At 44.5% G+C, this 27,470-nt stretch overlaps 1 protein-coding gene across 1 annotated transcript in view; it reads right to left on the bottom strand.

Moving 5' to 3' along the window:
• Positions 1–27,470, bottom strand: part of LOC115141202 (mannosyl-oligosaccharide 1,2-alpha-mannosidase IA-like) — a 240,448-nt gene that overhangs the window by 16,306 nt on the left and 196,672 nt on the right. Inside the window, exons 5-7 of the mRNA XM_029679931.2 lie at positions 7,029–7,123; positions 1,193–1,331; positions 250–343 (exon numbers count right to left, since the gene is read on the bottom strand). Coding sequence (XP_029535791.2) covers positions 250–343; positions 1,193–1,331; positions 7,029–7,123 — 328 coding nt within the window. The remainder of the gene's footprint in view (positions 1–249; positions 344–1,192; positions 1,332–7,028; positions 7,124–27,470) is intronic.

Genomic DNA, 27,470 nt, shown 5'->3' with positions numbered 1-27,470 from the left:
GAAGTGTGGTGATGTAAATGAAGCTAGCCCGCTAGCCAGATAGCACTTTTTTTAGACCAGGCTAGTAGAACATGTGGAGTGAAATGTTGTCTCTCCAAATATCGCATGGCACAGACCTTTGGCTAGTAGAATGCCACTCAGGCTGTCTAGTAGAAATTCCAGTCTACTAGTGTGGCTGGCCAGTGGCCTTATGTTTCATGATAATAATAGAATCATTTGGTATCTCCTTCAGTGGAGGCCAGTACTCACGTTGGACCCAGTTGCCACTGACGGGACTCAAGAAGTTAGGATAGAGACCGTGAGGCTTCTCGATTTTGTTCAACAGCTTTCGGATATTCATAACCTGCAACACCATACAGTAAAAAAGGCATTAGCTCTGAACGAAAAAATAACTGTAGAGAGGATTTCAACTTTGGCATCACATATGTTCTAAACTGATTTAAATGTCCTTGTAACCTGAAGTTGACACTTACAGCCAAATTAGAAAGGAAAAGCTATCGTCCAATGAAAGTTTACATTATGTTCAGTATTCCCATTAAAAACATTCACAAATACCCATTAAATGAATCGAAAGTGAAGTTCTTAAGAATTGTCATGCCCTGACCATAAAGAGCCCTTCTCTATAGTGGTTTAGGTCAGGGTGTGACTAGGGGGGGGGGTGTTCTAGAATGTATATTTCTATGTTGGTGGTTTTGTATGGTTCCCAATTAAGAGGCAGCTGGTAATCGGTGCCTCTAGTTGGGGATCATATTTAGGAAGCCCTCACTCCCACATGCTTTGTGGGATATTGTCTGTGTTAGTGTGTTTGGGAACTATGACGTCACGTTCTTTGTAAATTTTGGTTTCTAGTTTCACTTTGTATTAAAAAGATTTGGAACTCAATGCACGCTTGGTCCGCTCATTTTGAAGTTCGTGACAAGAATAGTATGGGCTGCAGCAAGAAAAACACACATGGATAATGGCACAGAGCCATGCACTGAGAAGCATACGATGCTCACGGTTTAACATGTTTTACCGAGTAAAATCTGAGATTCTGTCGCAGACAAGTCACACACGGGGTTGCAGAATTGCAAAAACGTCCCCAAAGTTCCCCGGTTTTTGAGAAATTCCTGTTGAACGATCCTAACTGGGAAAGCTTCCGGATTTGTGCGACCCAAGTCACTCACAGTATTGTGGGTACTGTAGTACATACCTTCTCTGTGTAGATGCCATTGTTGGAGAGCTCTGACAGGTGGACAAACTCCAGGTGCAGGGTTCCAAACTCCGCCAGGATACTGCAGAAATGATCCCAAGTGAGGACTGACGCCCAGCCCCAGCTCCAACTGGTGCCACTGCAACAGAAACCATACCGCGACAAGTGAGGACCACAGTCAACACACACTGTTATACACACTAGGAACAGAAACCATGCCGCGACAAGTGAGGACCACAGTCAACACACACTGTTATACATACTAGGAACAGAAACAGTGACAAGTGAGGACCACAGTCACAGCGAACACAACAGTGACAAGGACCACAGTCAACACACACTGTTATACACACTAGGAACAGAAATGATACAGTGACAAGTGAGGACCACAGTCAACACACACTGTTATACACACTAGGAACAGAAATGATACAGTGACAAGTGAGGACCACAGTCAACACACTGTTATACACACTGTTATACACACACTACACTAGGAACAGAAATGATACAGTGACAAGTGAGGACCACAGTCAAAACACACTGTTATACACACTAGGAACAGAAATGATACACTAGTGAGGACCACAGTCAAACACACTGTTATACACACTAGCCGTGACAAGTGAGGACCACAGTCAAAACACACTGTCATACACACTGTTATAGAAACACACTAGTGAACAGAAACACTGATACAGTAAAATGAAGTGAGGACCACAGTCAACACACACTGTTATACACACTAGGAACAGAAATGATACAGTGACAAGTGAGGACCACAGTCAACATGCACTGTTATACACACTAGGAACAGAAATGATACAGTGACAAGTGAGGACCACAGTCAACACACACTGTTATACACACTAGGAACAGAAACCATACACACACTAGGAACAGACAAGTGAGGACCACAGTCAACACACACTGTTATACACACTAGGAACAGAAACCATAGGAACAGAAATGACAAGTGAGGACCACAGTCAAAACACACTGTTATACACACTAGGAACAGAAACCATACAGTGACAAGTGAGGACCACAGTCAAAACACACTGTCATACACACTAGGAACAGAAATGATACAGTGACAAGTGAGGACCACAGTCAAAACACACTGTCATACACACAAGTAGGAACAGAAACACACACTGTTATACAGTGACAATACAGTGACAAGGAGGACCACAGTCAAAACACAGAAATGTTGATACACAAAACACACTGTTATACACACTAACAGAAATGATACAGTGACAAGTGAGGACCACAGTCAACACACACTGTTATACACACTAGGAACAGAAATGATACAGTGACAAGTGAGGACCACAGTCAAAACACACTGTCATACACACTAGGAACAGAAATGATACAGTGACAAGTGAGGACCACAGTCAAAACACACTGTCATACACACTAGGAACAGAAACCATACAGTGACAAGTGAGGACCACAGTCAAAACACACTGTCATACACACTAGGAACAGAAACCATACAGTGACAAGTGAGGACCACAGTCAAAACACACTGTTATACACACTAGGAACAGAAATGATACAGTGACAAGTGAGGACCACAGTCAACACACACTGTTATACACACTAGGAACAGAAATGATACAGTGACAAGTGAGGACCACAGTCAACACACACTGTTATACACACTAGGAACAGAAATGATACAGTGACAAGTGAGGACCACAGTCAAAACACACTGTTATACACACTAGGAACAGAAATGATACAGTGACAAGTGAGGACCACAGTCAAAACACACTGTTATACACACTAGGAACAGAAACGATACAGTGACAAGTGAGGACCACAGTCAACACGCACTGTTATACACACTAGGAACAGAAACCATACAGTGACAAGTGAGGACCACAGTCAACACGCACCGTTACACACTAGGAACAGAAACCATACAGCGACAAGTGAGGACCACAGTCAACACGCACTGTTATACACACTAGGAACAGAAACCATACAGTGACAAGTGAGGACCACAGTCAACACGCACCGTTACACACTGGTTCACACTCAAGACAATAAATCCATGCTAGCATTTTTTTTTAAATCATGATGTTCTGCAAACTTTTCATTAGATTGTAATAATGGGCAAATAAACAGTATTGCAACTTGATGTGATGCTACAATTACACTTTGTCCTTACAAAAATGTAGGCAGATGATACAGATACACAAACAACACCAGTGTCAGTAATGAAAAACATTCAATTTCACCTCAGTGTGTTGTCACTTTCAGCAGTTCCCTGGTTTGTGTTTGAGGCAATTTAGTGTCTTGGAGCCAAAGCTTTATACGATTCTAGTGCACCAACACATACAATATCTCCAAAATGCGTTTTCCTTTATATCCCAGAGCAACGGCACATCATTTGATTCTTTCTTGCTTTTCAGAGGGCACTGAGCCGAGGAGACAGATATTACAATTGTCACTCTCCAGAATGGTGCATTTTGGTGCTGAAGAAAGTACAGAAACTAAGGGCCCTGGTTAAAAGGCATCCACTATATAGTGAATAGGGTGCCATTTAGGGTGCTATTTAGGGTGCCATTTAGGGCGCAGTATAAAGATTAAGCAGGACTGGATCCGTTTGTCCCTCTTGGGCACCAACCCAGATGCTAGCTGATGCACCGCATCATTTGTCTGTGGATCAGAGTGGGAGGCTTTACCAATCAATAACCAGTCTACCTCTGCAGAGGCGAGGAAAGCATTAAGGTCATCTTAGAGACTCAAGCAAGAGCACCAACCAAGTCTGGAGTCAATCAGGGTCACCAATAAACCGTGTCTACCTCCAAATTGGCTCCCTAGTTCCTATATAGTGCAATCATTTTGACCAGGGCCCATAAGGGCTCTGGTCAAAGCAGTACACTATAGTGAATAGGACACTATATAGAGAAAGAGGTGCGGTTTCGGATGCAACCCATATCCTTCCGTCTTATTTCGCCATGAAAGTAGTGCACTGTGAGGATGACATTCGAAGCCGCCTCAGAATAGCGGTATGTCCATGTCTAAATTACGACGACACGATGACTAACCTAATCAGAGGAGGTGAGATGGAATGTCATTACAATACATTATAGTACATGACCTAATCCTACATTAATGGAAAGTGATAAAGGGATGAATGGAACGGAACATATTAGCGGAGGATGGAAATAAAAAGAGAAACTATAGAGGGAGTGAAGCAAAGAGAGAGATGTAGTCCCGATGAATACGCTTCGTATTAGTTTGGGGCTCCATCATTAGCTGCTCAAGCTAAAGTAACATCAGGGCCCGTCGATTAGGAGTGAATGGCTTTTGCTGCTTTTATTGCAAACAGGATGCATGGTTTGGAATATTTATATTCTGTACAGGCTTCCTTATTTTCACTCTGTCATTTAGGTTAGTTTTGTGGAGTTTTGTGGAGTAACAACGTTGTTGATCCATCCTCGGTTAACTACTATCACAGCTATTAAACTCTGTAACTGTTTTAAAGTCACTATTGGCCTCATGGTCAAATCACTGAGTGGTTTCCTTCCTCTCCGGCAACTGAGTTAGGAAGGATGCCTGTATCTTTGCAGTGACTGGGTGTATTGACACACCATCCAAAGTGTCATTAATAACTTTGCCATGCTTAAAGGGATAGTCAATGTCTGTCCCCCCCCCCCCCCCCCCCATCTACCAATAGGTGCCCTTCTTTGCGAGGCATTGGAAAACATCCCTGGTCTTTGTGGTTGAATTTGTGTTTGAAATTCCCTGCCTGACTTAAGGACCTCATCGATAATTGTATGTGTGTGGTACAGAGATGAGGTAGTCATTTAAAATCATGTCAAACACTATTGTTGCACACAGAGTGAGTCCATGCAACGTATTATGTGACTTGTTAAGCAAATTTGACTCCTTAAGTTATTTAGTCTTCCACTTTGACATTATGGGATATTGTGTGTAGGCCAGGGACAAACAATTTCAATTGAATCTTTTAAATTCAGGCTGTAACACAACAAAATGTGGAAAAAGTCAAGGGTTGTGAATACTTTATGATGGCACTGTAAATTGGTACATTGCACACTTTAGGAAACTTGCAAAAGTAATTATCAGCTTTTGCATTCAGTTGCAAAACAAATGTTCAATGCTTTCTCTATGCATTATTCATTATGCTCCTTGTATGAATGTGTTCGCATCGCTAATTACAGAGCATTTAGCTTGAGGTTCTTCAATGTGTTGAGGCCTTTTGGGAGCACATGCAGTATTCTATAAGTAGTCCCAATATACTGTATGAAAGACCACATGCAGTATTCTATAAGTAGTCCCGATATACTGTATGAAAGACCACATGCAGTATTCTATAAGTAGTCCAGATATACTGTATGAAAGACCACATGCAGTATTCTATAAGTAGTCCCGATATACTGTATGAAAGATCACATGCAGTATTCTATAAGTAGTCCAGATATACTGTATGAAAGACCACATGGGACATGCTACATATACAACAGAGGACTTCTAAGACTTTCAAGTCAGCCCATAGGCAACATATTAATTGTGCTGTACTGAATTCCCTTGGTGTTTGTGTGTGTGTGTGTGCGCGTTTGTGTAGTTTCTGTACATACTGTATAAGTTCCTTTACTTATGTGGCTATAATTTATAAAATGGGGAGAATCATTCCTCCCTGCCCATCTAACTGGAATTAGCTCTGGAATCAGTTAATTCAATTTGCCAGCAACTGTCTGCTTAGACAGGCGGGTTAATTGGAAGCAGGTGGCAGGCAGAGGTGCCAGAGAGATGTCTTTTTAAAATTAAATTGTTTTTTTAAAAGTCTACAGTTGTTGGCATTAATGATTTGGGAGACAGGCGCAGGAACGCGGAATCGTTTTTTTTATTATACCCCAAATTACGGCGTGCCGTGTAAGGGCTCGGTGATGAAGACCAAACAAAGACGTAAGAAAAACACAGGGTTGGAACCCAAACAAAAGAGTGAGGAGTACCTCGAATAAATACACACACGCACAATAACGCACAGGACGAGACCCGTAATCATCTGCGCAATCCACAAGGACACGAAAGCCCAAAAACACACAGCACAGGTACTCACATGCACCAACGGACATAGTAACAATAATCAACAAGACCATGGAAACCAAAGGGCACATATGTACAAAGTCGGTCCCTCTCCTTGTTCGGTCGGTGTTCGGCGGTCGACGTCACCGATCTTCTAGCCATCACTGATTAATTTTTCAATTTCCATTGGTTTTGTCTTGTCTTCCTTCACACCTGGTTCCAATCCCATTAATGACATGTTGTGTATTTAACCCTCTGTTTCCCCTCATGTCCTTGTCGGAGAATGTTTGATTGTATGTTTTGTGCTAGTATGTGTTGGTGCGCGACGGGTTTTGTACCCATTTTATTGTTGTTGTTTATTTTGATTTGTGGAGTTTTTGTGAGTTTTATTAAACGACTCTGTTTATACCAAGTTCGTTCTCCTGCACCTGCCACCAACACGCACCCATTACAATAGGGGACAGGTGGGCGTGATGAAAGTTCCGGAGGGATCCGTGACAACAGTATCTTAACTATGTAGGGTGTGGGGTGTCTTGCATAAGGGGATCCCGGTAAAATCGCACAGGTCAGAGTTTGAACACGTTATTTCCTTTGTGGCTCCAAGACGAGGCCGCAAATGTCAAACATTTCAAACGCAAACAGAGGCATAAAATATGCACCACCTTAATGCAATGTAATCCAGCTAAATGTTTTGGTAAGGTCTCATACAGTATGTGTTAATAATAGGATATTGTAGCCAGTCATGGGGACTGGTAACTAGGCTCACCTGCCCAGGTTGATGACTCCACGTGGGATACCCGTTGGTGTGTTGAAGGCCGGTAGCAGCTTCTCCCCAAGCACCATGACTTTCCTCTTGAACATCTACAACAACACGGAAGGAGGGACACTTAGCAAACACTCACAGAAACACACAAAGACAGAAGTACACACAACTGTGCAAAAACCAGCCCCCAACCCCACAGAGGTACACACCACTCCCACGTGACATCAACACGGGCATATTTTCATCTTGGCCCCTGTAAGAAAAACCTTTTTACTTCCAAGTACAGAATGTTTTTACCCAACAAAGAACCGTCAAAAAAACTCTTTCTTCAGAAAGAAACCTTTCATGTAGTGTACAGTCAAACACGGAGAGTAGAATTAAAGTGTAGCTCCAGCCCCAATACTTTCCAGATGGCTTCCCAGCCTCTCTCAACAAAGCTAATTATGTAGAACATAACAAACCCAGGGACAACGGAGAGACGGTGCTGCTCTGAGAAGGATTAAAAGCAATCTTATTGATGTAATCCACAGCAGTTCAATTAAACCTACACTCTTCTCTCCCGCCTGCCTCTTGAAAGCAGGGCCAAGGGAGGGTGAAGCACTGTCTCAAAGTAAGATTAACAGGTCAGACAAATCTGCATCACCTGCCGAGACAGAGTAAGAAGGAGAGAGAAGTAGAGAGAGAGAAGAGAGAGCGTTAAATAGTGAGAGAAAGACTCAGAGTGCTGGTATTAGAGTGCTGGTATTAGAATTGAGATGCAAGGCTGCTAACAGAGAGAACTAGAAAGAGAGAGAGGGATATTGTTTGTTTGTGTGTGTGTGTGTGTGTGTGTGTGTGTGTGTGTGTGTGTGTGTGTGCGTGTGTGCGTGCGTGCGTGCGTGCGTGCGTGCGTGCGTGCGTGTGTGTGTGTTGGGGTTGGGCGGTGTCCAGATTTCATAACGTACCATACTGGGGTATACAGTATTACTGGCAGTGCACACAAAGGGTGCTGTTTCTTTCCAAGCGTAGAAAGAAATCATATATATACACTACCAGTCAGAAGTTTGGACACACCTACTCTTTCAAGGGTTTTTCTTTATTTTTATTATTTTCTACGTTGTAGAATAAAAGTGAAGACATCAACACCATGAAATAACACATATGGAAACATGTAGTAACCAAAAAAGTGTTAAACAAATCAAAATATATTTTATATTTGAGATTCTTCAAAGTACCCTTTGCCTTGATGACAGCTTTGCACACTTGGCATTCTCTCAACCAGCTTCATGAGGTAGTCACCTGGAACACATTTCAATGAACAGGTGTGCCTTGTTAAAAGTTCATTTGTGGCATTTCTTTCTTAATGCATTTGAGCCAATCAGTTGTGTTGGGACATGGTAGGGGTGGCAAGAACAGCTCAAATAAGCAAAGAGAAACAGTCCATCATTACAGTCCATCATTACTTTGAGACATGAAGGTCAGTCAATCCGGAAAACTACAAGAACTTTGAAAGTTTCTACAAGTGCATTCGCAAAAAGTTCATTTAAGTGCATTTGCAGCCTGCCCTCCAGCCCATTTTCCCCCGTCTTCTCTTCACGCAAATGGCGGGAATCTGGGCCTCTTCCCGGGAAAGCAGTATGTCATTTACGTCGGGCTCATCGGACTCGTTAAAAGGAGAAAAAGGATTCTGCCAGTTCATGGTGAGTAATTGCAGAACTGAACTGAATTGCAGTTCTGTCCAGAAGTTATTTTCGGTCATAAGAGACGGTAGTAGCAACAATAAGTTACAAGCAACGCAAAGAAACAAATTTAAAAAACACAATTTGATAATACGTGGCCATTTGGGTTACAGCCTATATGAACACTCTAATGCCACAGTGATCTAGACAGACTGCCGAATCGAGGCCAAGGTTTCAAATCTCTGGATTAACTACCTAATGGTATCTCAATTTGATCATGAATAAATTGGATAGAAATGTCTTTAAATGGAAAAATCTGTGAACTATCTTGTGCACGTTTTAAATTGACACAATACCAGTTAGCAAAGGTGTCAGCTAGAGATGACGTGCCAGGATTTGTAGTCTTGCATGATGTCTACTTTGATGCTAATCGGCATTTTCGAATCAGAGTAAATAGAGCTGCGTGTATTGATGAAAGTAACCTGAAAGTAACCTTGTCCGAGAGAGATTTACAGGGTTATAAAGCGTCAGGGTAAGCTTATATGAAACACAGGCCTTATTTTTAGTGTGGTTAAAATTCCCTATGGGAAAAACGAATGGAACCATTTTCCTGTTTGACCGCTAGGTTTTACAAGTATTATGACACCTCCACTGTGGGGCTCTATACCGCCCAAGCCTAGTGTGTGTGTTTGCAAAGTGTCACAGTGCTTTTTGGCAGTCTCTCCGTCTCACTATGTGGTGACTCAGCAAAAAAAAAAAAAAGAGTGAGTGAGAAGGAGGAGGAAGCTGGTAGAGCTAAGTGTTCATATAGGCTTGCAATCCAAATGGCACCCTATTTCCTATATTAGTGCACTACCTTTGACCAGGGCTCTGGGAAATAGGGTGCCACTTGGGGCGCAACAATAAATGCATGTCAGAGTAACTAGCCATTAGAATTATGATCATCAATAATGCCAATATGAGTTGTCCGTGCCCTTGTCCGACAGTAAGTGAATGATACAATGTCTCTCCTGCCTCTGGCACTCGAACTGCTAGCTCTCACTGCAGCTGAGAGCCGAGAAAGGCTCGTTATTTCCATCATCTGAGGATGCGCCTGGACACGGTTTGTCTGGTCCTTGATTCACCCTTTCTGGGTCTTTGTTTTTGTGACCAGGAGGCAGAGTGGGCTACAGACAGATGTACTGGCACATGACTGATTTGGACACATTATGTGCATGGATACACATGTTTGACTCAGATGTATGTTCTCATGTGTATGTGCAGATACGCACACATGCACACAATGATCATTGTTATCGGTAACACGCGCACGCACAAATCCTTCCACCTACTTACTCACCCACATGCAAAGCTCAGGTGCTACCCATGCCCTTGACAAATGCCCATTTACTTCCAGCTGCTACAAGATCATATTTACAATCCAATTACCTATAGTTCTCTGCATGTTACTCCACGGCACAGTCCACACTATAGAGTAATAGGATACGGCGCGTGTCAAATTTGATTGATTGCTGACCTTATGACCTGATGACATGTACAGAATATGTGCCCCCACCCCGCCCCGCCCCCCCTGTTCGTGTGGTCATGTGTTAGAGGGTGTTTGAACTTTTGGGGCCCATGCCCCCCTCCACCCCCCAGTTTTATCTCCCTTATGGTTGTTATCTATGAAGCAGGAATGTCTGGGGCTATAGATAGCGCTGTGGCCTCAGCATTATAAATGTCCAGAACAAGCCATTTTTTAAGACCTGAATATGTGTGTGTGTGTTGGTGTGTGTGGGTGTGTGTGAGAAACAAGGAATGTGTGTGGGTGTGTGTGTGTGTTAGAAACAAGGTCCCTTGGGCATTGTGTCCATTTCAGGCTTTAAACAACAATTAAACAGCCATCTAAATAATGTTTCTCAGCCTAGTTTCCTATTGAGTTCTCTTTATATGTACAGGCACAGAGCTTCCAGATGGCTCCAGCCTAAGGATTTTCAGTGCATGTACACACGGGGAGATTAGAAACCCAAAGAAAAGATCCTAAAGGTACTTTCAGATTCAGGTTTATCATGACAGCCGCTTTATGAAAGGCCTTTACTTATGGCTAAACAGCTTCTACACAGCTTATTAATTAATGCTGTGGGATGAAATGATGTGTTTCTAGGAGGGCTTAAACAAATATACAGTGAAACAAACATGGCCACTTTACACACATTTTTATTGACTTTTAAAAAGACCACAGTAACATGACAGAATTTGTGCAAAGGCAACGAAATCTGCTAGGGGATATTAAATGTACAACAGTAGTATTCTGTAACAAGCAATACGTGTTAAACATAAGGGACATGCAATCATGACAGGCTCTTTATGAAAGGCCTTTAACTATGGCTAAACAGTTTTCCACACATCTTATTCATTAATGATGTGGGGCATACCCAGGATTTACAGGCAGGACGTTTGATCTACACAGGGAGGGAAAAAATACAGTTAAGCACACTCTTACAACATTATCTTAGGAGTGACTTATTAGCTTGGTATAACTCTGAAGTGCTTACATACATAACAGTTTAACCGGCATTATAACGGGTTCAGATTAAACACATGAATAAAGGAAAAAATACCTCATTGGCTGCTTATTACAGAAGGGAGGAAATCAAACTTCACACTTATTATTCCTGGCATGAATTCACACTTCATCCTAACATACACTCTTCAACCTTTATGAACTACACCCGATGACATGAAAACTTAGCTAACGCAGCGCAGGATTGCCTTCCCTACAAAAGTGTGTTGCTACAATAAGGATCCCCAGTTACAACAGTATTAGCTACGTAGTTCCGCTTGTATTATCATTTTCCCCGCACAGCGGACACATAATTTGGAATTATAACATGTGTTAAAATGTAGGTACTAAATATTTTGAATTAAATCACTGGTTTTAAAAAAGTACCTTTAGGATCTTTTCTTTGGGTTTCTAATCTCCCCGTGTGTACATGCACTGAAAATCCTTAGGCTGGAGCCATCTGGAAGCTCTGTGCCTGTACATATAAAGAGAACTCAATAGGAAACTAGGCTGAGAAACATTATTTAGATGGCTGTTTAATTGTTGTTTAAAGCCTGAAATGGACACAATGCCCAAGGGACCTTGTTTCTAACACACACACACACCCACACACATTCATTGTTTCTCACACACACCCACACACACCCACACACACACATATTCAGGTCTTAAAAAAATGGCTTGTTCTGGACATTTATAATGCTGAGGCCACAGCGCTATCTATAGCCCCAGACATTCCTGCTTCATAGATAACAACCATAAGGGAGATAAAACTGGGGGTGGAGGGGGGCATGGGCCCCAAAAGTTCAAACACCCTCTAACACATGACCACACGAACAGGGGGGGGCGGGGCGAGGGGCACATATTCTGTACATGTCATCAGGTCATAAGGTCAGCAATCAATCAAATTTGACACGCGCCGTATCCTATTACTCTCTCACACTAGTTCAAATGACTCAGATTCACAGGGCATTGACACCACACAGAGACATAAAAATCCCAGTGAGGCCACAGTGGCCCGAGGAGTCATCGCTCCATCTAGCAGCTGGGGGCCCAGTCCTTTGCTGGCCCACTAGCCCTCCAGAACTCCCATAATTCCCTTCCCTCTCAGCGTACTGGAAGGGCCTGGGAGACCCAGGGTGGATTTACACACAGAGGAAGCTCATTAATCTATACTGTAGGATCCACGGCTAAAATGAGTGTGTGTGCATGTGTGTGTGTGTGACGGGAGCTGCAGATTGCCCCTCTGGTCCCCCAGCTCCATCTCTTATCAAAGAGATTATAATGACCCTCTCCACCATCCTTACTCAACCAACCTAGCAGTTCATGGGCATCATGTAAACACACACCCACAGTCATTTTAAAGCCTACGCGCACCTACACACACACACACACACACACACACACACACACACACACACACACACACACACACACACACACACACATACTCACAAGAGTGCACAACCTCCAATTATATCACACTGTTATTAAGTCTTGTTTACGCAAGGAATTCCTTATGTGTTAATTACCTCATGAGCCCTTTTGCGGGCAGCTGTGGTATGCTTTACCATTGAGCACATGCAACGTCCCTTTCACATCTATCTAAATCTACCTCCTCCTTCTATAGTGCAGAGCAAGACTTCAGTACAGCTTCAGCTAATTTGCATCTCACTCACGCCCTCCTCCTCCTTCTCCCTCGGCTCATTCACCCCCCCCCCCCCCCTCTCCCCTGTAGCTAAATGAGAATGTGTTTTCAGTCAACTTACCTGGTAAAATAAGGGTAAGAAAAATGATACACAATCACAGAAGTGCCTTTAGAGACGGGCTGCTGCTTCACATGCAGCGCACGCTATCGTCCACCCATTCTTCCCAACCATCCCACGCGCATATCCCGCCGCTCGTCCACAATCCTTAACCCAGGCATCGGAAGAACGGACAGGGCCTCGGCACGGAGGAGCATTGATCTGTTGTAACAGGAGACGGCTCGCTTACTTCGCTTTCAGTTTGAAAATTATCCCTTGGATGTTGGACACGACAGCCGCGAACTGAATGGCTTTTCTCTTTTAAGCACAAGAGACACGTAGCGGGCGACTCAGTCACCTCTCCCCGAGTTAACACTGTCAGGGACCAGTGGAGACAGACTGAGGGGTAGAACTCTGTATGTATGGCACCCGCAGTTGCCATTCAAACTTCTCAATTGTGAGTCAAGGAAACACTTGAAGTGTGAAAGTGAAAATGAGAGGTTGTTGCTCTTTTGGTGGAGTCGGCACGTGTTGGCTTTCACTTCAGTGCTGTAGCTGTTGTCCCGACAATTCTTTTTTTTACCCACCCCAGTGGCTAGATTCTTGGTTAAATAGCATACAGGTGTAAAAAGAACTGACATTGGCAAAAAATGTACATGCAACTTCTTGTACAACAGTTCTGTTTGAGTGGGTTATAGACCAACCGGAACTCACAAAAACTCTCCGCACCTTTCTAATGCAGTGTTTGTAACTCCAGCCCTCCAGTACCCCCAACATCATACCTTTTTGTTGTAGTCCCAGACAAACTCCCCTAATGACCTGATGATTAGTTGACAAGTTGAATCAGGTGTGCTTATTTGGGGCTACAACAAAAATGTGTGATGTTGGGGGTACTCAATGGATGGAGTTGGGAAACACTGGCCTAATGATGCAGACTAGCGGACTGGGACCATTTGTGCAAAATATACACATGTATTTCCAATGTCTTGCTGACTGTGGTTGAAAACAGCTTTGGCATGACAGGACAGAGAACAACTACAAACCGTTATCTGAGGCCTGATCATGCCAAGCGGGCCCGACGACACTGGTCCATTATCGTGGTTGACGACTCAAATGTTGAACCTCCTCGTGAACACTAAGCTAGAAAACATTGCAACAAGGGACAGGAGACGTGGCACCCATCTCCGCCTCCTCTCCTGCCTCGAGGACACATTGAGCTGGACCAACGCCAGCCAGGCATGGCGCGTATCCAACACGATAATACAATGACTGTGCAGCTCAGCAGACGTGTTAGCAGCTTCTAACAAAGTGCTAAGTCAACCAGGTGCGTTTCTCTCGCAAATGTCACCCACTCAATTAGAGAAATGTAACGCATTTCCAGGAGAACAAAGACCCATCTAGTCATGGTTGTCTTCAGAGCAGCAGAACTTGATAGTTGGAAGACAAAAGGAAAGAGGAGTGGGTGGGAGGCAGGAATGTTGCGAACGGCATTATGTTATGCTCTTTGATGGTGAATTCTATTGGAGGAGTACAAAGTTATCTTCCTGTGTGATGTAATGTATTTTTAACCTATTTTATCCTCTGGTTCCTTGGAGCGACGATATGCGAAGGATGTAGTGTGTTTTGATTACTTCTCATGAAACCCTAACAGTAGAGAAGATTTGAAGGTATAGTACACTACGAGAGAGTGTATACTACTTGGTGCGGTTGAAAAAAAGAGTTCGCTATAAGTCACCTTAGTTCCTTAAGTGATAGAAATAGCATTTAAATCCGGAAACGTTTTGGGTGACATTTGGGAAAAATCTTGATGGTGCCGCGTTTCAAAAAGAGGAGCTTTTTATGACCGCGGAAGAATGAATTATTCCTGTTCACCAGCTGTGTGTAATGAAAACCGAGCTCAAAACACCCTCTCTGACTTTCACAATCCCCCAATACCCCACCAGGACGATTACTCGAATCCTTTTTTTTTCCATTTGTCCTCTCCTCCTCTCCTCCTCTCATCCCCTCATTCCTCCTTCTGCGGTTTACTTTTACTCAGAGTATCGGCTGACTCTAAAAGGCTGTAAAAAGGCTGAGGAGACCAAAGCTGTCTGCTCTGATCATTCACCCAGCCCAAACATCCTATAGGGCCGATCAGAATCAGACACACTATTTGTGCTTGACCTCTGTGTGGTCTACTGTTTAGAAACTGCCCACGTCACCACAATGTAAAGGTGGCAGGTAGCCTAGCGGTTAAGAGCATACAACCAGTAACCCAAAGGTTGCTGGTTCAAATCCCCGAGCTGACTAGGGGAGAAATCTGTTGATGTGCCCCTTGAGCAAAGCACACTCATTGCTCCTGTAAGTTGCTCAGGATAAGAGTGTCTACTAAAATGTTGAAGTGGATGACAGCTGACGATCTCTTTCTTGAGAAATGCACAAGTTAATCTGAGCTCTGCTCGTTGGAATTGCACAGCTGAGTAAGACCCTTGAGGCCAGGGTATAAGGAGAAGTGCCAGTACATGGTGAACCACTGAACTGGAGCATGTACACCAGGGCTATGAGACATGTCGCTTGATTAGCTAGAAAGAAAATAGCCAGAGGGACAGATACTGGCATGTGCTACCCATCTTCGAAACTCAACATTAGGCATCAGACAACATCCTGGGCAGAATTAGCACAGTGCTCTCAGTAGCCTTCTCTCATCTTACAAGTTGTGTGAGAGAGAGAGAGAGAGATGCACAAAGCACAGCACACATGGTTGAAAGCCAGATATCTGGGTTGTAATACTACGGCGCTGCCCTGATGAAAACCTAATTTGCTCAGTAGGATTTAACTGGAACAATCGGTCGATTCTTATAAGCAGCCCTGGTTGGTTTTTGCCTCTATCCCAGCGGTTTACATCATTATTAGCATCTGATGGTTTTACCATTGATTCTTATGGACAGTCTGGGAGCCTTGCAAATACTACTAGAGTCTTCAGGAGAGAAGCCACAGACCATGAGCTCGCTTCACTAAGTGCAAAGAACGGCAAAAACAAAAGCTTTGAACATGTATTTATTAACACTTTTATCTCTAGATCTTATTCTTTCTGCCAGCCGGTAACTTTTTGTTCTGTCCTCAATGTTCAATTCCCCCTTTTTTTTTTTTTTTTTAAATATATAGGTGCTGACTTTGAGTCACACATAGTACATCTCTGCCGTGTGTCTTTGATTGATACACCATGATAAAGCCAGGAAAACAGAACGCACACTTTAATCCTTTGCTTCTTCTCACCCCCGTCCAAATATAAAAGAGAGACCCCTTCCGTCAGTATCATGACACGAGACACACATTTCCTGCACATCGATTCCATTCTTCGTTTCAACACGGCTGACCGCAGGAGAAGCGGAGGAGTACGCAGGTTAGGGAAGTGGGAGGTCTCAGAGCAGGAGTTCCAATCGTATGCCTTATTTGTCACGAGGAATACGATTACATGGACAGGAGGGACCTGATCCTAGATCAGCAATCTTACTATAGGTCGCTTCATGAATTCAGGCCCTGGAATTGCATTGGAGCGTGCGTCAGTGCTAGGAGGCTGACGTTTTAGGCCGTAAGAGATGGACTATATACATTTGAGCTAGGTGCTTGAGTTGGATCCAATCTATAAATACCCGAGTATTGGACCACATTAGGATAATATGAACATACACTGGCTGGGTAAGTGCAGCGGAGTGCTTCTGGGAAAGATTGGACAAGTGAAGCTTGTCTCCAAATCGTGATCATATCATACTTAGCTTTGAAGTGAAGCTAGCTTCTCTAAAGCGGTTATCATAGCTTGTAATGGAATCCTGTATTTCCAAAGCATGTGGTCTACACCGAGGGACTGATAGGATAAAGTAATCCTTCTCATCCCCCCCCCCCCCCTTAAAAGATTTAGATGCACTATTGTAAAGTGGCTGCTCCAGTGGATGTCATAAGGTGAATGCACCAATTTGTAAGTCGCTCTGGATAAGAGCGTCTGCTAAATGACTTAAATGTAAATGTAAATTATGGCTTAAGGTGGTGTCGTCACTGACTCGATTCCCGTTTGGTTCTAAAGCAAAATGAAAAGTGCTTTAAAAAAAGGTCCAGTTGTGAACGTCCAAGGTATTGACAGTTATTTGCCTAACAGAGCAGAGGTAACATGTCCTTTACTTTAATGAGGTCTGCAGTAGCATTGATTAACACATGTTCCTTAAGCAATGAGTGTCTGAACTGACACAGGTGTATGTATCTAGAGCGACTGCTGACTAGCAGCATGAAAGGGGAAAGGGGGATACCCAGTCAGTTGTCCAACTGTATTCAACTGGAATGTGTCTTCCGTAATTTAACCCAACCCCTCTGAATCAGAGAGGTGGGAGGGGGGGCCTCAATCGACATCCATGTCTTCGGAGCCCGGGGAACAGTGGGTTAACTGCCTTGCTCAGGGGAAGAATGACAGATTTTTACCTTGTCAGCTCGGGGATTCATTTCAGCAACCGTCCGGTTACTGGCCCAACGCTCTAACCACTAGGTTACCTGCCGCCTCTCGAAGCCCTCCATGTGTCTCCATTCGCCGTGAGGTCGTCTGAACTAGAACATGATGTGTATAATTTATGCCGAGTGGCATTGCCTGAGACAGAGGCAGCTCTAAATAAGGTTATCAAATAAATAAGATATGAAGACTTCTCTGGGAAAGAAAATGGATATGGTTAAGAATTCCACACTGAACCCCAATGGAAAGCATACAAGCGGGAAAGCAATCATCTGCTCTAAAATCCTCTGAACACTTTATATTATAACTTACAGTAAATTACATTCATCTGCCCAATGTTATTCTCAGTAATGTTATTCTCAGTGAAGGACATTCTCCCAACGTTATTCTCGGGAACGGAATCGTTGTGCCTGATGAACACGATTCCACGGTTCCACAAGTTCTACGGTTCCGGTTCCGCCACTCCGAGCCACATAGCATAGGTAATCTAAATAGCTTCACAGTTTGTTGACTGTGTGTAATGTGGCTGTCATGCCTTGTTTTTGTTGCTCCGCCATGATGCAATTACAGAGGTTTCGGTTGCAGCGTTCTCCCGAGGAAGCCTACAGTGAGCTCTTTATGTTCCCTATGGTCTAATTACCTAGCCATGGTAGGCATACTGTGCCTATGAAAAGATGCCAGGCTAAATAACTTAACCGTCTCTGGAGGGGGATTGGAGAGTTAAGGGGACAGACGTTTCAACTATTTGAAGCTTGCGGAGATGATCAATCATCACTAAGAGTAGACATAGTATTGTAGATGTAGATTCAGCTCAGTTATAGCCTCAGCCACCAAGTGGCACTGTATACTGCCTTATGTCTTGTGTCTTGAGAAGGGAGGTTTGAACGTGAGTGTTAGTTACAATGCTGACTGTTACATTGCTTGCATTCCCCACCAATATAGACACGTAACAGTTAATTGTGTTTGAATTCCCATATCGGTAAATGTGGATATACTAGTTTTGGTGGTTGCAGGAATGAAGAATAAATCACTTTTTTTTTTACTACACCTCAACTTACACCTGAAAGGAATGTGTTATTTCTCCTGAAGTGAGCCAGCAGTCACATCGAATCAACTCCTACCATCCATGTGAAGGTTCCTGGAGAACTCAAACTGAGTGTGTTACTATTTCACAGACAGGAGGTTATATCTACTCAGTTACCACAGTCACCAGTACCATGCTCTATCACCAGCCACCGACCGTTATATGAAGGTCTAACAATATTAGGACACCCGATGTATCTGTATCAGCTTGCGCGGCGCCCTCGTTGCATAAGATGAACCGTCACGCACCGCCGGTCGCCCAGACTCCCGATCCATCAATAATACAGCTGTGAGCTCCATCCATCCGCCGGCTGGGTCGTCTGGCTCGGCTCCGTCGCTGTGGTTACAGTGGCGTTGGGGGGGTGATGGGATGAGGAGCGTCCACAGCGGTTGGAGGATGTTCATTTCTCTTTATGGAAGTGACAGTTTCTCCACAGCCCTGACTGGAAGGAGGGGACACTGGGTATGTCGGCTTGCTCCAGAGCCAGACGGAGATTGAAACTAACAAGTGTCCTCCTCCAAACCATGGGAGACGAGGAGACGAGTCACAGAGAGAGACACTTCAAATCTGGAGAGTCTCGTTAAAACTAAGAACGAACTAAGGCAAGGTGCACTAGACCTGAATGAAACTATCCAATAACACTTTCCTACTCCAAAGTTAGCAACAGCTCAATGACAAGGACAGAATACTGAAAAATCAACAACAAAAAACATCTATTAACAACAGCATTTCTTTGGATTTCTGTAATGTTCCCAAGTTTGCAAATAGGCTAACAGTTTATGCCAGACAAATGGTTATCCCTTCTGTATTTAAACACAATACCTGTCCACAATGTTTCTGCATGACTACTTCAGCACATTGTAAACAGGGCAAAATGAAATCCCGAGTCCTGTTGATCATGCTGAATGAGTGTAGCCAGGGAAAGACAGAAGAACCAGGGGATTGAGTATGTTCCGTAATGAGACTGAGTAGAGCGGAGTGGCGGTGGTGGGAGGGTGGAGCCTGTTCTTGGACACAAAAGCAGAAGAGGAGAGGAGAGGGGGGAATAGAGGCGGCCTGGCCTGTCTAAGAGACCAAGCACAGGCAGATCAAATGTGGGTTCTCTCTGGAGCTTAGTGTCTCCCTGTGCCTGGACGATACTACGGCTGGTACAGAACCAGAGCGATACGACGGGGCTAATTTACAGTAGTACTGCCTGATGGCAGCTCTGGCTTCAAAGCACTGCCTCGTCAAAGCGTCAGGTAGAGGATACGGTCACACTTGTGACGATGTGTGTGCCGGGGGGTTGTTTGTTCTAATGAGAAGATCTACTGTCTTTGTTCTAATGTCTCTCCCTATGTGTGTTTGTCCAAGATAAATCACAGCATTAACTATGACTGTTCAAACTTTTCTTTGTGTATATTAGTGTCCTCTATGAGAGTGTGTAACACCAGGGTATACAGTCTGTGGCGGTCAGCCACTTGATCCTAAGTTATGCATCTCTTGATCTATATATTTATGCAACTGAAGTGTGACGTCTTCGCCGTTGGCGCCAGTTTTGACTGACAAATACTGTATGTAATCTACCCTCTAACTGTTGAGTGGAATCACTCACACCCCATACACATTTGAACAGGCAACTTAACACACCGCTGGGGCTGCACGCCTCAGATAACAACCATTCAATCCCCTTAAAAGGCGTTCACTTCCACCCCCAAAAATGGCTAAGTGATAACTCTCAATAAACGCCATTTTCACAGCTTTTCAAAGGGAGTTGCGAACTGTGCCGCCACAATTACCACCCAAAATGACAGACAAAACGAGCAGGTTTCATCTGGCTGGTGGTTTATGCTATAACTTTTTGAAAGCTCTCGAAATGGATCCATAAAGGCATACACAAAACACAGCTATAGTTCTATTGTCATATTATACAGTCATAGATGACAAGAGCTGCAATCTGTGAACGGGACAAATAAACTAAAAGGCTGCATTGTCTTGGTCTGAGTGGGAGGGAATTCAGACAACGGCGAACCTGTTTGCACGCATGGTGCAGCAAGCCATTAACCGTTGTCTTCCCCCAGCGATGAGAGTTGTGTGGACAGGCACAGATGGGGAGGAGAGAATGAGAACAAGAGGTGACGGAGATGTTTTTTTTTAGCACATTGAAAGCATGCGCTCCTGTAAACTGCCATAGACGCAGTAGGAGAACATCTGCGCCCAGACATGTGAACAGCTAATGGCAGGCGTGATTCCACATTAAAAAAAGACAAGAAAGGGAAGGCACGCACGGGTCATTTATGACTCTATTACCCACGGTGTGGAACTGAAGTCTAAAAATACCAGACCTGATGTGAAACATTGACATGCACAGAACGCCTCGTAAAAAGAATGACAACGGGTTCACGGCAGGTTGGAGACACGAGCATGGTGCAATCGGTTCCTTTTTTCCTATCAGTGCTGCATCAGCTCGCTGTATTTGACAGACCCCGTGACCTTGCGGGCTTAGAGTGTTACATTCGGGCGTGTGCTCCATATCTGAATCTGATACTATACTTTGTAACCCACGACTGGTTTTCTCTAGCCTGATGAAAGGACGACCTTTCTTTTCCAATAGCAGTCTGTCGTCTGCAAGAGGATATATCTGGTTTTATCTCCACATTCTATATTACACTTTAGAGACAGCTGAAGGGCATTTGGGTGACATCTCATTTGATATGCACCTGCTTTAGAGTCATGATTACATCACTAGCACATTCATAGCTCAATAATCCGTCTTCTTCACATGAAGGTAATCCGAAACAACAGATCAAATCCACATGCCCTGCAACGCTTCACAATTCAAATGACCAAACAATGGTTTCAGTTTCAGTTGGATGCACATCCCTACAGTATAAGACACCTTCCCACGAGCACAAACACATCTCTAGGCATTTACTTGAAGCAATTAGTGATAACCTCAACCTTTCTTGTCAGTCAAACTCCATTTAACTAATGGTTGTTGCCAAGGAAGTGTCATGTTGCCAAGGATCTATAACTACAACATCTCTGGGTTCTTTCACACTGCATGAAGTCATCACCCTCCAGACACAAATGAACATGTTCCACACAATGATCTATGGGAGTGATGGCTCCTCCCAGCTGGGATCCTCCTCACTCCATTACTTCCTGTGAGTGTTCCTCAGAGACAAAGCCGCCATATGTGAGAAGCATGCATCCCTCCTCCGATTGGCCTTACTAGTAGCCTGGTTGCAGAGCACACACTGTTGCTATGGTTTCTGCTCAGGCTGCGCTAGCTCCATCTGTCTTCGATGTCGGCTGGGTAAAACGCAGCGATTCCACTCCGCTTTCTCAACGGGGAGACCATCCATCCTGCCACTCTGTCACCGGGGCCGACACAGATCAACATAACTCCCAGCTCTCTGGAGACGATACAGAAGTCAACAAGGTGAATACCTTCCGTCAATATGCAATGCAGAGAAAAAATATATATACAACGAATTTGTTGCCTGAAGAAATAGCTAGGCGTAGTAAGCATCAGTTGTTACATGAATAACAAAATAAAGTATACACACACACTGAACAACTTGGATAGGGCTCATGTGCTCTATAATTTATACTGTACTGCAGGGTGACTACTGAGGCGATGCTACACCAGTGCATTGCAACTTTGACACCTGGGGTTTGAGCTGGCCAACCTGTGGTCAGTAGCCAATGGCCAATGCCTAGCATTAATTTGAAGTTGCACTACACTATTTAATAAATATCTGACCCCTTTTTCCCCCTCAGTACACAGTAGATCGCCAAGGTTACCACTGGAGTGGAGGCCCGAGCAGCTCCACAACCCTATCGTTTCACATGAATGCATAAAACTTGGCCAAAGTAGACAGGTACAATTCCAGCTCATTCGCACCGTGCCACTTGGAGACATATCATATGAAGGGGAAAGGCTGGAGGGGAATGGAAAAAAGAGAGGGTTTACTTATTCATTCGCTTCCTCTATTTTCCTGCCTGTGTTTTTTTTCTCACTCAGAGATCTCTGTGGGACTGTGGGGTTGCGTCGTGTTAGCTTTAACATTAGCGTAAGGTAGCTAACATGGTATGTGGCAGAGTGGTGTTAGCATATGCTAGCTAGCTAACACACTATTGGGCTGGCGCATGGTGGCTAATATAGTGTGACGCTAAGCAGCGGTAGCTGCTGGTGAGCAATGCCGTCTGATACTGCCAGAACCCCACTGTGAAGCCCTGGGTCAACTGAGGGATGCCTGTCTCTCCATACAAATGTCACTGCTCATGGGTATTGCATCAAGCCTGGCCTTTTGATGCTAATTAAATGTTACTGCTAGCCTAGCCTTTAGACGAAGAGGCACACAGGAGGGGAGAAGAGGGGAGTGGAAGAGAGCAAAGGCACCCGCGTCATTTAGGGAGAGGGTGGTCTCTCTGAACTCTCTCCACTCTTATGTGTGAGATCAATATCCTTTTCAAACAGAACACATTTGTCAGCATTGTCAGAGTAAATATCAACCATAACAGCGCTTTTCCATTGGTGCGGTTGTTTAATCAGTTGGTCTCCCTCTGGCATTAGCCTGATGCTACAAAGAAGCTAACCAATGTCAGGTGCACAGATGCTGGCTCACAACATCAAAGATAACGTGCTAGCATTAGCATAAGGACTCTGGCATTAGACCGATGCCACAAAGTAGCTAACCAAAGTCAAGCGGGCAGATGCTGGTCACAACATCAAAGCTAACGTTCTAGGCCTGCGCAGGCTAATAAAATGAGAGTCTTTGGGATGTGTTCTAAAGAGGTGTTGTATGTTGTGTCTGGGTTTAGGGCAGAGAGGGCAGCGAGGGCAGTTCATTCTCTGAGGCATTCTCTGGCCCTGACAGCTAACGCATCAGCTGAGGCCCAGTAGGACCGGACTGACAGCTGTCTGTCGCGTCGGAGGTTCTCCAAACGACATGCTCCGCACTGACAGGTCAGACGAAAACATGGGCTACTCTCCAGCAGAGGACCACACTGAAACAACCTCAGGGTGTAACGGGGGGGGTACGAGCGTCTTAGTGCTGTAGTTTGTGTTAAAAGCACGCCACGCATTGTGAAATGGCTAAGTGTGTACAGAATGTACCAAACTCGGTAAGTTGTAGACCTATTCAAATAAAATCCTTATCACAAGGACAGAAAAGTGTATCTTGATTAACTGTCATGCATATCATAAGGTACTTCACTCGCACACAAAACAAGGTCCGAGCATATCTCCCTTCATGATCACACTGCCCCTTTGAAAGTCACCTACTTTACCGCCATTAACAACAAAACATGCAGGAATGACCAGGCTGAGAGGGTGCCATTAGCACTTGTCCTGTTATTCACAGAAAGAAGTCAAGCTTTGTCAGGACAATTCCTGGCGCTGTTGCCTCTGTCTTCCTGAATAAGGCTGCTGTTCCCTGTCCTTGCACGCGGTGCAGGCTGTGGTCACCTTGCATTAGTTGCATCCCGCTGCAGGTACAGCACGCCCACGGTGACAACAGCAGAGCCAAGATGCCTCCCACACTGGCATTCAATCAATCCAGCCATGTTTACACAATATTTGTTAGTACATAAGTTCTGCAGGGGCCCATGTTTCTAGTCCACGTGTGAAAGCATCTGCCAGGGGAGTCAGTCTGCGTGTGTGTGGATTTGTGTTGCGTGTGGCCACAGTTTGGCAGCTCCCTTGTGTACCCAGCCTGTGGTGACAGACGTGCCACAATGAGACTACCTGCCTAGCAGCTGAATCTCACTTTACTATAGTCTGCACTCTCCTATATATCCTGTCCTTCCTTACTCTCCCTCTCCTGTCCTCCCTTACTCTCTCCTCCTTTACTCTCCTCTCTTCTCCCTTTTCTCTCTCTTATTTCAGCACAGTTCTCTTAGTGCTAGTGCAAATCTGTCATTGATCCAAGGATTCCAATTAGCACACACAGACAGGAAACGACTTAGCTCGTGCCTCAAACTAAAAAGTTTTAAAAAAAGATTAAAAAAAAGAGAGAGTATGATTAGCCGTTTGGGGTAAAAGAAGTGGAATAAAAAAAGATGTTGCTTTCACAAGAACAACGATATGCAGCAATTAGAGTGGCATTATTGTGTGGCAGCCGGACCAGCACTGTCCCTGGGTATATAACGTTCCAGTTAAAACTTTAATACTCCACTAGCCACTTTGTCTCTCGCTCGTATGAACACACATGCTCGGGCTCACGAACGCACGCCTGCGCACGCACACTCACACTCAATATGCAACTGCCGTGCATTTGACAAACCGCCATCCCTAAATGTGTGGGTGTGCTCGAGCATGACGTTCTTATTTCTATACATCTCATACTGAAACTAGGGGATAAACCTTATCAGTGCGCTTTTGACCTTTAACTACCCAGGAAGAAAGGGCAAACCATGGGGTCAGAAACAGGCCACTGTGCAGCGACACACCTGAAAGAGGGAAACTTGGGCCGACATGAAAGCGCTTCCTCCCCAGGGCGTCCGTCACACACCGCGCCCCACTCCAACCTCCACGCCAGAGCTCAGAAGACAGACCAGACCGCGAGGCTCTGGCGAGGTGCCAAACCTGGCTGAGAGAGACAGGAAGCCCCATGGGCGGTGGTGGCACGGTGCCCAGTCACGCTTAGACGCCACAGCCATGGAGTCTCAGCTAGCACCCGGCTTTGATGCAGCAGTCTCTGTCCTCCTGTCCCCCACTGAGCTAGGACAGGTTAACTCGATCAAATGCCATCCCGCTCAGAACGGTGAGAAGAAACGATTACCCTAAAAGGGTTTCATTAAGGCTTCATTATAGCATATGGCTTCAAAACACAAGGCTCTGATTGATATCACTAGGGACGGAGTGGTTTTTCCAGTCAGAGTACTTATGCTGCCAAGAAAACAAAATCTATTTGGGGCGAGAAAGGAAGCGAAAGGGTGACCTGACCGAAGGATGTATCGAAACTGAAGGAAAGGGGCAGCAAGTCCCTTATTTTAGGTCGTGATGGGGTTCATTCTGGTACACAATTGGCCTCTCTACCTCCCAAAGCTGTTAGGTTGATGGGAAAGGGATCGGAGGAGAGTAAGGAGAATGAGCATGGGGGTTGGGGGAGAAATTGGCCGCGGAGAACTGAGGTGCATTGGATTCGCTTAGCGGAGCTGATGAGAGTGTAAGTGGACGAGGGATGAAACAACGCTCATTCTCCACCAGAGGCCCCAAATGTAATTACAGGCTAACAAAGCATGGTGCCCGCGGATGCCCTCCAAACCTCCCCTACCTCTTTTGCCATGAGAGGCTAGTCAGTCCGTGCCTTGTATTTGTACTTGCTGTATAATCAGACATTTGCACTACACACATCTACATTACACAACACGGTACAAATCATTTAGCTGTTCCAGGAGCAACTTCTACTGTTGTGTTAAGAGGGGGTATTCTGTTAACCCAGAGCAGAGGAAGTGTGTTTATATCCCTTTTCTAATATACTGAGTGATTGATTCTTGAAATGTGATAAAATGTTACTTTGATGATCATTGAAAAACCCCTACCTGGTTGGTTTAGTCCGGCGAGGGCAGAATGAGCCACAGTATAGAAACAGTGCCGGCCACTACCAATCCTTGTTGGCGGTAGGTGGTAGGCCATGACCACCATGATTGAAATCTGTGCATAGTCCCATGTGTCATGCGTCCCGTGTGTCCCAGTTGGTAGAGCATGGCACTTGCAACGCCAGGGTTGTGGGTTTGATTCCCACTGGGGACCCGTACAACAACAAAAAGTATATAAACGTATGTACTCTACTGTAAGTCGCTCTCAATAAGGGCATCTGCTAAATGAAAGAAAAATGCAGAAGTGTGGTTCATAAATGTCCCTTTGTACAAAGTTCTTTGGCACGTAGGTAAATCCAGTTCAGAGGTCAATGGTAGTTCTGTCTCCGGCCTCCTCTCTGAATAGCTCCACCACTAGGGTGGCCTCCGTTACACAGCCGGTCACTTTAGAGGCAGACTGGGGTATTGGGTTGGGTAGCATGTCCTTCATATGTTTGTGTTAGCGACCTGTGCTAGCCCTGTGAGAAATTCCACTGGAATTCATATAGCCTGCTAGCTTGCTAAATATCAGATGTGTTCATATATCGGCACTTTGTAATAGCTGAAGAATTCCCAGAAGACCTCTGTCTAAACAACTAGCTTTCAAATGTCTAAAATACAGATGATTTCAAGGCTAGAAAAAACAACAAGAGCAAATACAACCTGAAAGAGTTGCGGGTAGAATAATCATACTTTGACTTTGGTCATTTTTGATGTTCTTTTAAATGTCACCGGCAGGAGAGAGGAAAGGTGGCCAAAGGCAGAAACGTGTCCCAGTGAATCATCGGTAGGCGCGCTAGACAGATGTCGCCTTGTCCAAAGCATTGTGGGAAAAATCAAAAACAAATATGCCACAGTTTTCTTCCTTCATCTCCAATCCCTCTCCCTCTCCCTCTTTCCAAGTTGCCATGGATACAGGTAGTCAGACAATGTGCTTCAGAACAGAGAGCTTGACCACTGGGATGACTTTGGCTGAAAATGTTCACCCTGCCATTAGCATGAACTGAATCATCCATTTCTAGGACGTAAAAAATACAATGGGGAATAACACAGGCCATTATGATAATTGGCTGTGAAGATATGCGTTTTCTCTAATAATCATGACAATGTGAAGTACCATCACCATGACTATTCCCACAATTACTTTGACTACTGAAACCACCTAACTAATACACCTGTTGTGGATAGAATCAGTGAAAGCCATTCAAATCCTCGCTCGCTATCCCATCATGTAAGTCAAGGATTCTTTTCCAATCTCCACCATCTCAGTGATGGAGCGTTCTTCAGGCTATTCGCTAACGTAAATGTCACTGCAAGAATGACCACGAACCTATCCACCATCTTCACAAATCCCCTCCTCGCAGGCAATAAAG

The sequence above is a fragment of the Oncorhynchus nerka genome, linkage group LG14, assembly GCF_034236695.1.
Source record: "Oncorhynchus nerka isolate Pitt River linkage group LG14, Oner_Uvic_2.0, whole genome shotgun sequence".
In the NCBI taxonomy this organism is placed as follows: Eukaryota; Metazoa; Chordata; class Actinopteri; order Salmoniformes; family Salmonidae; genus Oncorhynchus; species Oncorhynchus nerka.
Note: the sequence above shows the minus strand (reverse complement) of the source record. Positions and strands in the feature narration are given on the sequence as shown.